At 40.3% G+C, this 11,496-nt stretch overlaps 2 protein-coding genes across 2 annotated transcripts; both read right to left on the bottom strand.

Moving 5' to 3' along the window:
* Window positions 1-81: 81 nt before the first annotated feature.
* znrd2 (zinc ribbon domain containing 2) lies at window positions 82-2,701 on the bottom strand. The gene is made up of 4 exons (XM_040151221.1): window positions 2,572-2,701; window positions 1,946-2,097; window positions 1,767-1,851; window positions 82-1,594 (listed from the first exon to the last, which is right to left on the bottom strand). Exons 1-4 carry the CDS (start codon window positions 2,585-2,587, stop codon window positions 1,158-1,160), a joined length of 690 nt encoding a protein of 229 aa, XP_040007155.1. The 5' UTR covers window positions 2,588-2,701; the 3' UTR covers window positions 82-1,157.
* arr3a (arrestin 3a, retinal (X-arrestin)) lies at window positions 2,600-9,334 on the bottom strand. The gene is made up of 15 exons (XM_040151039.1): window positions 9,330-9,334; window positions 9,086-9,116; window positions 8,863-8,923; window positions 8,722-8,766; window positions 8,412-8,602; window positions 7,997-8,056; window positions 7,784-7,860; window positions 7,485-7,620; window positions 7,231-7,315; window positions 7,066-7,138; window positions 6,805-6,942; window positions 6,443-6,526; window positions 6,307-6,330; window positions 6,148-6,197; window positions 2,600-2,727 (listed from the first exon to the last, which is right to left on the bottom strand). Exons 1-15 carry the CDS (start codon window positions 9,332-9,334, stop codon window positions 2,600-2,602), a joined length of 1,188 nt encoding a protein of 395 aa, XP_040006973.1.
* Window positions 9,335-11,496: the final 2,162 nt, after the last annotated feature.

Genomic DNA, 11,496 nt, shown 5'->3' with positions numbered 1-11,496 from the left:
CAGGAATGTCCAATTAAATAAACGTATGGCACTGCTTTTTAAATTTGGCGCCCTCTTGTGGAAAGAAACAAACTGCAAAACTCCCGAACAGGCAAAGCTTTATTCAGGTACATAATTAGAAGACTAACCGCCTTGAACAACACCGAAGCTTGCTTTTTCTAGTATGAAGTGCTGTCTACTGATGTACAGTGCACAGTTTATTAACTCTAGATGTTTTTAATGACTGAGGAACAATGAGTTTGACTCCTGAACGTTGCCCTGCCTCATCTGAACATCACTGAATAAAACTGACCATCACTACCATCATGCATCAAATATATATATACACAATAAAAACCTTAGTACTGCCAGCACACAATGACAAGCTTTATACCACCAGAAGGCCAGAGACAACAGAAATCTATCTGAGCGTCAGACTGAGCGGCAAATAGAAAAATGTACCTGCGTCTGTGTGAAGCAGCAGGGTCAGATTAGAGGACTGGTGTGTTTAACGACATACCAACAGGTTATACATTTTAAATGTTGACTTACATCTTAGTAGTACGTTGTATATCAGCACAGAGACTCTTTTGTGTGCACACACTATTATATAGGCATGCGTGCGCAGGGATTCTAGCTTTCGTTTGAATTTGGGGATTTGCAAACCTACACCATTTTAGGGATACTAAAGAACAACCAATCAGAAAAAAAAAAAATGTCCCATGTCTGGGAAAGGTGGCCATTTTGAATTAACCAGAGCCAACCAACTACGGACATATGGTAGCATTATTTTCCTGTAGAATATAGATTAAGCCTTACTTAAATTTTTAATGGCCAGATATTTTAAAATTAATACAAACTATTAATGTGCTTTGACAAATGTTCAGTTTTTTATAATTAAATCATAAATTACAAGTTGACAAAAACAGTCAAATGAACTTATTAAGAAAGCATGTAACATGATATTTCTGACAGCGGTATTTTTAACTAGACCTGTGCACTTTTGATACTTTAATCCCATTTCAAGTGCATTTTCTGACAATTTTGAATTCAGCTCTTTGCAAGGATTCAGTCAAAGGAAGATGCTGCAAAGCAGCGAACCAGGGTCAGTATTCCAAGACAGAGGCAAGTAGAAACAGCGTTCCCATTACTCCATGGTTTCAACCAGTCCGTGATGGTTACTGGCTAAGCTCCTTGAGACTGCGCAGTGAATTGGCACAGCTGGTGATGAGGCTGCAGAGCTGGATACTTGCCTCCAGGGAGGCTGAGCTTTGTAGCTGGGTGGTGGCCCAGCGAAGTTTGGTTAGAACAGCTTCCTCAGCTTCTTGCAACAACGGTTGGAGGGCAGTGCTCTGTGGACAAACTGGGGGACGAGTTGGTGCCAGGGCTGTAGTGGAGGCAGGAGCTGAGGGAGAAGGGACAGCAGGTGGAAGCAGGGGGGCTCTTCCTCCTGCAGCAGCTCCCTCACAGTGCTCCGGTCTGGGCTGAGGAACTGACACACCTGCCTGACTGTTGCTGGGGCCTCCGTTGAGTTCGGGGGCCTGGGACGGTGCAGGTGACTGGGCTGCAAGCTGCCTCTCTCTCACCTGGGACAATGCCGCCTGTGCATTTAGAGCTGAGAGGAGTGGAGGGAGGAAGAAAGGCAGACGTGGGAATAAGAGCAAATTTACAAAAAGTACAAGGCGAGAGGGGCAGTGATGGAGGAAAGGAGACATATGATAGAACAGAGGACACAAGATAAGACGGCTGGTTTGTGCATTAAACATGTATGTATGATTTGTGTATACCAGGGTTGTCCTTGTCAATATCAGAGTCCAGCTCCTGACACGAAACACAGTAGTTTTTCTGCTGTCTGTCCTGGAGAAGAATATTCTGGAAACACAAAAACAAACGTTACACCACTCCACCTTCTCTACCTTATCGAGTCACTACCACCTTACAGACAAAAGAAGTCCGCTCCACTCACCCCACACACATCACAGCACTCTCCCAGCATCTTGTATCCTTTGAGCAGGTAGTCTCCCATCAGCTTGCTGATTTTGTCTTGTCGCTCCCTGCGAGCCTGGATCACCTTCATTTCTGCCTCTGTTGGGGGCTCCCACTCAAAGTCCTCTTCATCTGGGGTCAGTAAAGAAGTTATAATTTAATTTAACTAGACTGCGACTACACAGACACTGTGTTGCAGTATCATCCTCATAAAACGTACTGTTTTTGCTGTGATACAACTTATAAACAGGTCTTAGCGCTGCTGTAACGCGTGTGTTTGTCTGTGTGTGATCTATGTTGCTATTTTTGCCGATTTTACTCATTGGATTTTATAAGAGTTTTGTACTTATGAGATAATTTACTGGTTAAAGTTATGTTGTTTTAAAAAGTGATTAGCATAGCCGCACTGCTCTGCTATGAAAAGGTAGCTAGCAAAGCAGCTGGGCTAACGCTCACGAGATGTATGTGGTGGCGACGACAAATCGAAGTAAAAAATAAAATGACTCCCGAGAATCGCTGCCTTTACGTTCGCCAGAATCGCGCTTTATCGGCTGAGTAAGAGAATGGTAGAAATGTCAAAGTTAGCTTGGTTATAAGTTCACAAACCTCCATTCAATGCCATGTTGCTCCAGTGCTACACGTTGTGCGCGATGACGCCAGCGTCGTCGTCGTCGTGGTGGTCTTCTTCGCTGGCGAGAGAGGAGCATTTCAGCAGAGTTGGTGTGGCCCTCTGCTGGCGGTAGACTGAACATAAAACATCTCCTGCGGCAACCAACGCTAAGGTGCATCACCAACACCTACTATGCTGGACTGTGGATCACTGCTGGAGTTAATCCTTTAAAAAAAAAAAAAGATATTTATTAGTCCAGTTTCTGTCAAGTGAACCACTAAACTGTAGTTGAGTTTGTGTTTGATACTGGATTATAGCCGTCTCTGCTTAGTTTCTCTCTTTCTGAAGCATATTTTTGGCGCTGACATGATAAATAAACCACTGACTCCTCTGTTTGACAATGTGCTTGCCAGACCAGGTGGTTGTTTACCTATTATATGTTATTTTTTATTTAGACCTGTATGCCCCAGTGTTCCTCTTTGTTGTCTCTTCCCACTGTCACGTGGTGCCCACTTCCTTCTGAGTCGTATGAAATGTCGCCCTGTGTGTTCCTGATCCCAGTCACGTTGTCAGTCTTTAATAATGTCGCTCCTTTCACTTCTGCTTCACTAAATGAAATTTCTATGGTACCTTCCTGTTTGTCTCCTTTGCTTGTGTATCCGCCATTTCATTCCCTTTAATTCCCCCATGAGCTGGAACCAACATACGGTGAATATGATATTTTCATATTTCTAAGCCCGAATAATGTTTCGTATATTTCCTTCATTATGTTCTGTCTGTTCTGGGATGAGAATAACTGTAGTGATAGTAATGCTGAAGTTGACTCTTAACCCAAAATGACCGTACCTACTTCTTACCTGGTCTTGCGATTGCAAGCATTTCGGTGGTACAAACTGCAAGGTGATCTCATGCTCTTCTTTTAATAGTGACAAGCTGGAATGGTGAATGGAAATCCTGTTCTTCTTGTATGCGGAGCTTTAAATCTATCTGTATAAACTGCAACATAATCTTCACACAATGTTTGAAGCCGCCCTTCAACCATCGCTGACATTTTTCCTATACCTTTACCTATCTGACTGTTCTCCAGTACATACAAATCAGACGATACTAATGCCATGGTATATTTTTTTCTAATTAATTATCATGACTATGTGACTTTCCTCTCTAGGATGCAAACCATCCTTTTCCATACAGAAGACATTTCGTAGTATCAGTGGTGTGGGAGATTCGGGGTTAAAACATTAAAAATCAACTTTTAATTCCAGGCTTCTTGAGGGCCCTCTCCATGTGGGGGCCCTGGGTGCCTAATTCGACTATTTCCCTCACCACTACACCCCTGGCTGGTATTATTTTATATCAGTTCTCTGACTTTCTAAGAAGATGTTACACTGTCTGAGCCTAAGTGAGTCCAAATTTAATCCATATTATCATTGTATTGGCATTAATAAATGATGAAAATATATAACCGATAGGCTACATTCTATATTAATGTAAATATGATATTAAGAGTTAGCTAATTACTACGAAATGTCACTTTCATAGAGTTTTTTCAGGGATGGATTTTTTTTTTCTTCATAGCAATTCTGAAATATTTGCCTTGCCAAAAATCTATTATCAATTTCAAAAATCTTATATGTTTAACAAATCAGCTGACAACAATTAATGGATCATTGTTCATGACCACATGTGTTATTCTGGATGTCCTTGATGGTTCTTAAATTAATTTCTGTACTTAAAGCATCTGATGTGACGGAACATCTAATAGTCTCCAACATTTTGGTATAAACATTTTCAAAGGATAGGCAACCTATCCTAACAAAGACTAAGAAGAGAAGTGCTTATGATTACTATCAACACAGGTAAGGACGAACAAAACTAAATCCACTGTCTGAATTGTATGTGTGTGAATTAGTTTGCTCTGTAATTCATAAAAATCATCAAACTATCATTCCGAGGCTTCCGATTTTGTGCCACACTTTAGTGTAACATATTACAAATTTCATCATAATTACACAATGTAATTTGTTTTGTGGGCTGTCGTTTGAGGTTTTGATAACAACAGCGTTGACACTGGTGTCCTACCATGAACTTTCCTATCAGTATTATGTTCATTCATTAAGTGTTAAAAAAACCAAACAGACAACTTATCAGACGACGTCGGCAACATGCTGATGAGACAGAAAAAGAAAAACTGCACCACAACAATTCTGTTTTTAAAATTATTTTATTATATTTTGGGTTATTTCACTTAGCCAGTCAAAAACAAAACAGGTACATTTCGCAGAAACACAAAAGTTTCATTCAAAATAACAGATGAATGTATCACTTTAATCCACAGCATGTTGGCTTCTATGGGCTTCAAACTGATTTCCCATCTTCCCCCACTCATACTCTGAAGTGAGGTGAAAAGTATTTTTTTGTTCTGTACATATGTATGTCTTTGGTCGCTAAATGTTGGATACTATTTTGCAATCCAAGTACTTTCTCTACTGCTAAATGACTAAATTAAACAACAAAAGCAGGGGACAACAAAATATGTGAGGGGGCTGATGTTACATGTGCGTGAATATCCTTGGTGTGTTGAGAAGGTCATTCCCTTCAGTTGCTCGGTTATTATTATTATTATTCGATTTCATTACGGCGGTCACGTTCTTCTTCTTCTTTCTTTTGCGTCGCTTCCCCCTGTTGTGTTCCTGTCTTTATGTGGGTTTCTTCTCAACCTCCAGGGTAACATCCTCTCTGAAAAGAAGTCAGTACAAAGGGAAGTTTACAAGACGTGCAGTAGGAGGACAAAACTAACACAATCTATCACCTGAAAGTGTTTCCACGTTGATGCTGCGTAACACATCCACTAAAATGCAGCATTACACATTCAATTATCCAATGGGCAATCGCTGAACTTCATTTACTGTAGCCTTCTATAAAGTGAATCCAATCTTTAAATAATATAAAATAATGATCAAATGTTCATTTTTAAAGCCCTGGCAGTTTTAATTAATTTTAGTTTTGCTTTTATTAGGATTTTATTGACAATAAGCAATAACACTGACTATATATTGCAATACCAGAGCTTAGTAATACTCTGTTACAGGTAAAAGTCATGCATTAAAATGTATAATACAAAGTTTTTAGCTTTTAAAATATACATTTTATATATTACAGATTACACATTACATATATTTTATCAACTGTGCTGTGTATGAACCTCACATTGACTATAGGGGAGTTTTCTTTCAAGACACTGTATAAAGAAGAACATTGAAAAAAATAATGAATAAAAAAAGCAGAACCTTATTAGATAAAGAAATGTAACCTCTAAATTTAATTTGTTACTGGCTAACTTAAATCTCAGCAATATGATTTCGAGCTGATAGCCTCAAAACTAAAAGGGATTTGTTACTTACACTGATGCGCAGTCTTTACTCTTCTCAATTTGGGACGCAGGTTGATGTGAAAGGAAGAAAATAGTGTAAAATCATTAGAACAGCCAGCACATAAAATGTGAGGTGCACTGGTAGCAGTAACATACGCTGTGCAGACAAATCGGACCAAAAAAAAAAAAAAAAAAATACCTTCAGGCTTGGGGTGCATGAGCAGCAATGGCAGCTCCACTGTGACATCGCTGCAGGAAAAAAACCCCCAAAAAAACAATCAGAATCTTACAGATAATTGGTAATCACTGCTATTTGGCTGTGTGGGCTGTGACATAATAGTTAATGAATGGTACTCACCTGGCGGTGAGGCCGCCCAGCAGGCTACACGAGGACAGGAGGGACATCGTGAGTTTGTTTCGGTTAATTTCACTCCATTTAATCGTTGATTGAGTTTTCTTGTGCCAAAAATGCTTAAACAGGAGCCGACACTTACCCTCCTCCGGCCACCATGAGGTTGATTTTAATCTTGTAGGAAACCAGGATTCCCAACACATCTTTTTCGACACCCTGCCGCAGCCTGCGGTAAAGAAGAGTTACGAGGATTTGAGGGATTAGGAGGTTTAATTTAGTCCTCTGTGCTGCTAAAAGACATCATGGACATTGAGGAACATGCAAGAAAAGCTAGCGTAAATGTCAAACTACAAAGTGCAAAGATGCGTTAAGTGATAAGTTGTCAGTCACAGAAGACATAACTGCTTTGGTCAATATCCCTAATTGTCCAGACTTTCCAGCAGTAATCAGATGAACTATGTGTAAAACCTGTTTTAGTCCTGTCTGCTATGTTTGCGCACTTACATAGTGGTCGAGGCCAAGTTAGTGTCCTCGTCCTTCAGTCGTCCATCCAGCGCCAGACCTCTTTTCTCCTTGTTCTCGGCCAGCAGGGGGGTGATGGACAGAGTATTATCGTAGGTGCTACTGGGATCCACTGTCTCCCTATGGAGGATGAAACACAAACAAATCCATACATCAACACTTGTTCTGTCACAACTTCTGTGATGCTTCTTTATGTTTGATATTTGCTGTGTGTTCAGCACTTTCAGTTTTCTGTCCACGTACCCAAACTCTTGGCTAAGAACAGACTTGGTGTATTTGTCTGCTGAGTAGAGGACAATGTCTGTGGTTTGGTCCACTGTGAGAGGGGAAGAAAGACAGTGTGAGACACACTATTTGTGTTGTTCTCTTACTAACAGTCATGTTATTTCTATCAACAGAGGAACCCACCAGTGATTTTGATTTTCTTGACTGTTTTGTTGCTCTCATTGTTGATCTTGATTTTGATCGGGATTGCTTCACCGTGGAAGAAGAGCTGCGGTCAAAACCAGGAGACATCCAGTTAATGGCGGGGGAAAGGCGGTATAGTTAGGATAACATACTCTCTGGAAGCATTAAAAAAATATTTAGGATAGCAGAGAAATGTAGTGTATGTTTGTTCTGTAGATTCTGAGATTTTTAGTCGTAAAGTTTTGCTACTTTACATCTTTGTCCATTGAAGCTTCTAGATGAACAGGCTTGTCAGACATCATGAAGCTTTTGCAGATTTCAGCCTTGGGCCCGCTGCCCACCTCAGAGGGAGCGTACTGGATTTTACGAATGATAAGGCGAGCAGTGTCCCTGTCAGACAGAATGATGGACAGGAGGGAGGGAGAGATGGGTGTAGAAGAAGAGAGGATGGAGTAGAGAAAATGTTAGTTGGGTAGAAGAGTAAAAGAAGCACTTGAAAGTTGAGTGAATACAAGGAGTTGGGGAAAATGAGAGGGAATTAAAGTGCACTCACTTCTTTTCAATCTTCTCATCAGGGTTGCACTTTTCCTTGGCAAGGTAAGTCTTGACCTCAAAGTCGACACCACAAGCCTGCAAAGCAGAAATAAAACCTTCAACAATGACCAGTAGCAGCAATTAATACACCTGCCTACACACTAAGGTTATGGGATGCAATCTGTTTTATTGTGAAGGTTGAATGGTGTTAGCAGATTAACGAGAGATTCACCTTCCCCTTGTCATCGGGTCCAGGCTGCAGAGAGACTGAGCATGGCAAGTTGCTCTGAATCTGGAGAGAAAGATGAACATTTATAACTAAACAGATGAGTTGTTTTTATTTGTTTACTGACAAAACAAAGCAAATTTGGCATATCTTGCAATCAAACAGCTAAATGGGAATCAAGTTATGGGAGTTCAGACTTGTTTATCAGACTTTTCTGGCCAAAAGCACCGTTTAAAAAAAAAAAAATGGCAAGTTGTCATGTGAATTTGAGGACATTATGTTTTATTTCGTGCATAACAAAGGAATTATATAGAAATGATGACCTTTTCATTTCTACCTGAACACAAGAGGTGGAGCAAGTGGTTTAACGGGCTGAGGACTCAGACTATTTAGACTTGTAACTGGCCATGCTGTCACATACTTCAAAAGAGAAAGGGTATGCATTGTCCCCGGCCTTCTTCAGCAGGGTGTCATGCATGGCGCTCAGAGTGGGCTTGTGGCTCTCGGGGTAGATCTGGACGTGCTGGATCCAGATGTCCTTCCTGAAGCACAGGCCCATCACATCCAGGTCATCACTACCATAACGGAAGGCACATGCCAGCTGCACAAACACTGTCAACACATAATAGTAGATCCATTATTTTATTGTTTTATCTCGCATCTCCAAGTGACTTGATCTGGGAAGGTTTTGTATTTTTAGGGCTTTGAAAGTGGACTTTTGATGATGTTACCTTTTCTGTCTCCAAAATCTGCTGTGTCCAGCTTCACAACGCCATCTGTAAATGTGGTAGTATTAAAGATAATGTTATATTTATCACCCTCAAGCAGATGCACATACACAGACACATGTGCGCAGTGATGAAGGAACGTACCAACTCGGTCCACTGTGCTGATGTTGTCCACATAGTCTCTCTTCCCCAGGTAGAGGGTCAGCTAAGAGACAGAAGGAAGGGGAAACAGGTGAGTGTTTCAAACCCTTTTGACAGTTTCACTCACTTTCCATTAATGAAAAAATGTTGTTTTTTTTTTTTTTAAGAAACTACAGAAATCAAAACAAGAGAAGAACGCAATACAAATTAAAAAATGTAGACTTACCCCTCCGTTTCCACTGGTCTTCTTGAAAACCCTGTGAAAAAAAAGGGGGAGAAACTTTGTTCATTATAACAGATATCACTTCTCTTAGCAATCATGGGAATGTAAATGACAGAGTAACCAGATAAAAAAATGTTTAGTTTTTAGACTGAAGGTAAAGTAGGTGCCTTGGCAAGCAGCAGAAGGGGCAGTAATCCCTTATTCCCTTTTATCCAGTTAGGAATAGCTAAGTGTGGAGCAGCTTTACCTCATCGTGCCCAGATTGAAAGGCTCTCCCAGGTGAGGGAGCTACAAATACTGTACCAGGGTTTCCAAATAGCTTATTACCAGTGTGATCCCAAATAGCTCACTACATCTGCTACTGTCTGAGACCCCATTTGAACTGACACATCAACTGACTAAGCCTTTCCAAACCTTAAATAAATACTTTAAAACTACTCCTCCCTTTTAGGAATTGGTTGACCCCGGTCAAAGTCTGCACCTCCAAGCTAGTAAGGTTTTTAAAGCGATTACACGTTTTCATGTCAGCCTTTCAGCTCTTTTCGTTTTTGTTTTTTTTTTCGGGCAAAAGAGACTAACCTTCCCATCAGTATACACTTTTGATTGGGAAGTTTCGGTGTGAGTAGCTGCACAACAACAACAGAAAGACCTCTCCTTATCTTTTCTCAAGATTAGATTTTTCCGTTTGAAGAAGGTAAGCTTGAAGTAAGAGAACTACCCTCGGGGGTCAGACACCAAATAACCAAAGGAAAACAAAAATTTACTTTGCCATCTCTGGAAGATCTTCGGAAGTGTTCTGTTTGGAGAAAAAGAAAACAAGGTGTAAGTTATTCAGAGGTCACAGCATCAATCAGATATTTGGATTAAGACATTGATCCTTCACCAACTGTCGGCTCTCTAACAGCCCGAATGATGTTTTGTTTTGTTGGTACGGAAGGTTAATCCTCTGCGATAAGATTACACCCTCAGTGTTAGGGCTCCTGAGCCAAAGCTGTTACCTGTTACTCTCTATCTGCCAACGGCCCCCCATCCAACAGACACAGGCCTCACACCAAACTCCTGGCCAGATTGGCATGGCACTCAAGATTATGTCAAAGTGTGTTCACCTCAAATGTAACAGCAGTGCTAAAGCTGTTGCTCGAATGGGCTATTCAAGGACAGTTAAATGGATAAAAGCCCTTCAGTAACTTGCGATAGTATTCCTGGACTTAATTAGACACTAAGTCCTAACAGTAGCCCTCTATAGCTCAGTAATGAGGATTATAATAGAAAGCTTAAGAGAGCTCCAAGCATTTGTTTAATTGTTCTTCATTAAAGATTTGAGTGCCATCAGTGGTGTTCCCCCTTTTTTTCAAATTTACTTCTAGGAATCATCCACTGTCCTGAGACTGTTTGGTCTTATTTATTTGTGAGTTGGACACAATATTTACCTTAAAAGACTTGGCAAACCCGGCATGTTAATTAAAAACTAAAACTTAAATTGTTTCCTCTCCGTAACATGCACCAGCAGTCCTGTATCAACTTGAGGTCTAATGGTCCCAAGTTGTACACTGGGCAGAAATTGAAAAAAAAGAAAAAAAAAACCTGTATATGCCTGTAACTGTAAAACAAAGTTTAGTAAATGTTTAAAAGTTAGGGGCACCGACTGCATTATAAAAAAATAGCGTCTGTGTATTGAAATAATTACTGGAACACTGTTTTGGGATGTATTGGGATGACTTAATGTAATGGTTACAAGCTTTTCTTCATGGTGGAAAGGGAATAAGAGAGCAAATACAGATATACCCAGCGTTTTCCTTGTTTTTCCACCTGCATTTATTTGTTTTTTAAACTCGAAAAAGTTGCAGTAGTATGCACAGAGATAGCTGTGGCGCGTAAATGCTTGGAGGAGAATGGTGACTTGTTTAGATCAGCAGGAACCTCAGGTTCAAACCCACTGCGTACCAACTGATGCTCAGTTTAGCACAACTGATGTTGGCTGTTGTCTGCAGATAACCTGAGAGACTTGATGTCAAGTCTCTCCTTCAACTAAACCAAATTATCTTCCGACAGTTTTTCACACTGGGAAAACTAAATAAAACGGGTGATTTGATTATTTTACTCATCTGTTGTCTGCCGGCACTTGAACTTTTGAATCAGGTTTGCACTTGAGATGGGCTAAACATTTGACTGTAACACCACCATCAATAGTTTATGCTACTTGGTTCTACAGACCAACAACAGAGATCCTTTACCTCTTGTGACTTGTCTGGTATAATGATTTACCCATAATGTGCATCGTATTTCTTCCTAATACACATTTATGTCTTGTAGAAATTGTCCATTTAACCCCTTTCAGAGTTTCTGAAGGCTTATATAAATAGCCTGTAAATTACTTCTCAGTGTAATAGAATTAGTATGACTACCAACATACC

This window comes from Xiphias gladius, chromosome 17, assembly GCF_016859285.1.
Source record: "Xiphias gladius isolate SHS-SW01 ecotype Sanya breed wild chromosome 17, ASM1685928v1, whole genome shotgun sequence".
Lineage (NCBI taxonomy): Eukaryota > Metazoa > Chordata > Actinopteri > Istiophoriformes > Xiphiidae > Xiphias > Xiphias gladius.
The sequence above is the reverse complement of the archived record's forward strand: the minus strand, read 5'-3'. Positions and strand labels throughout refer to the sequence as shown.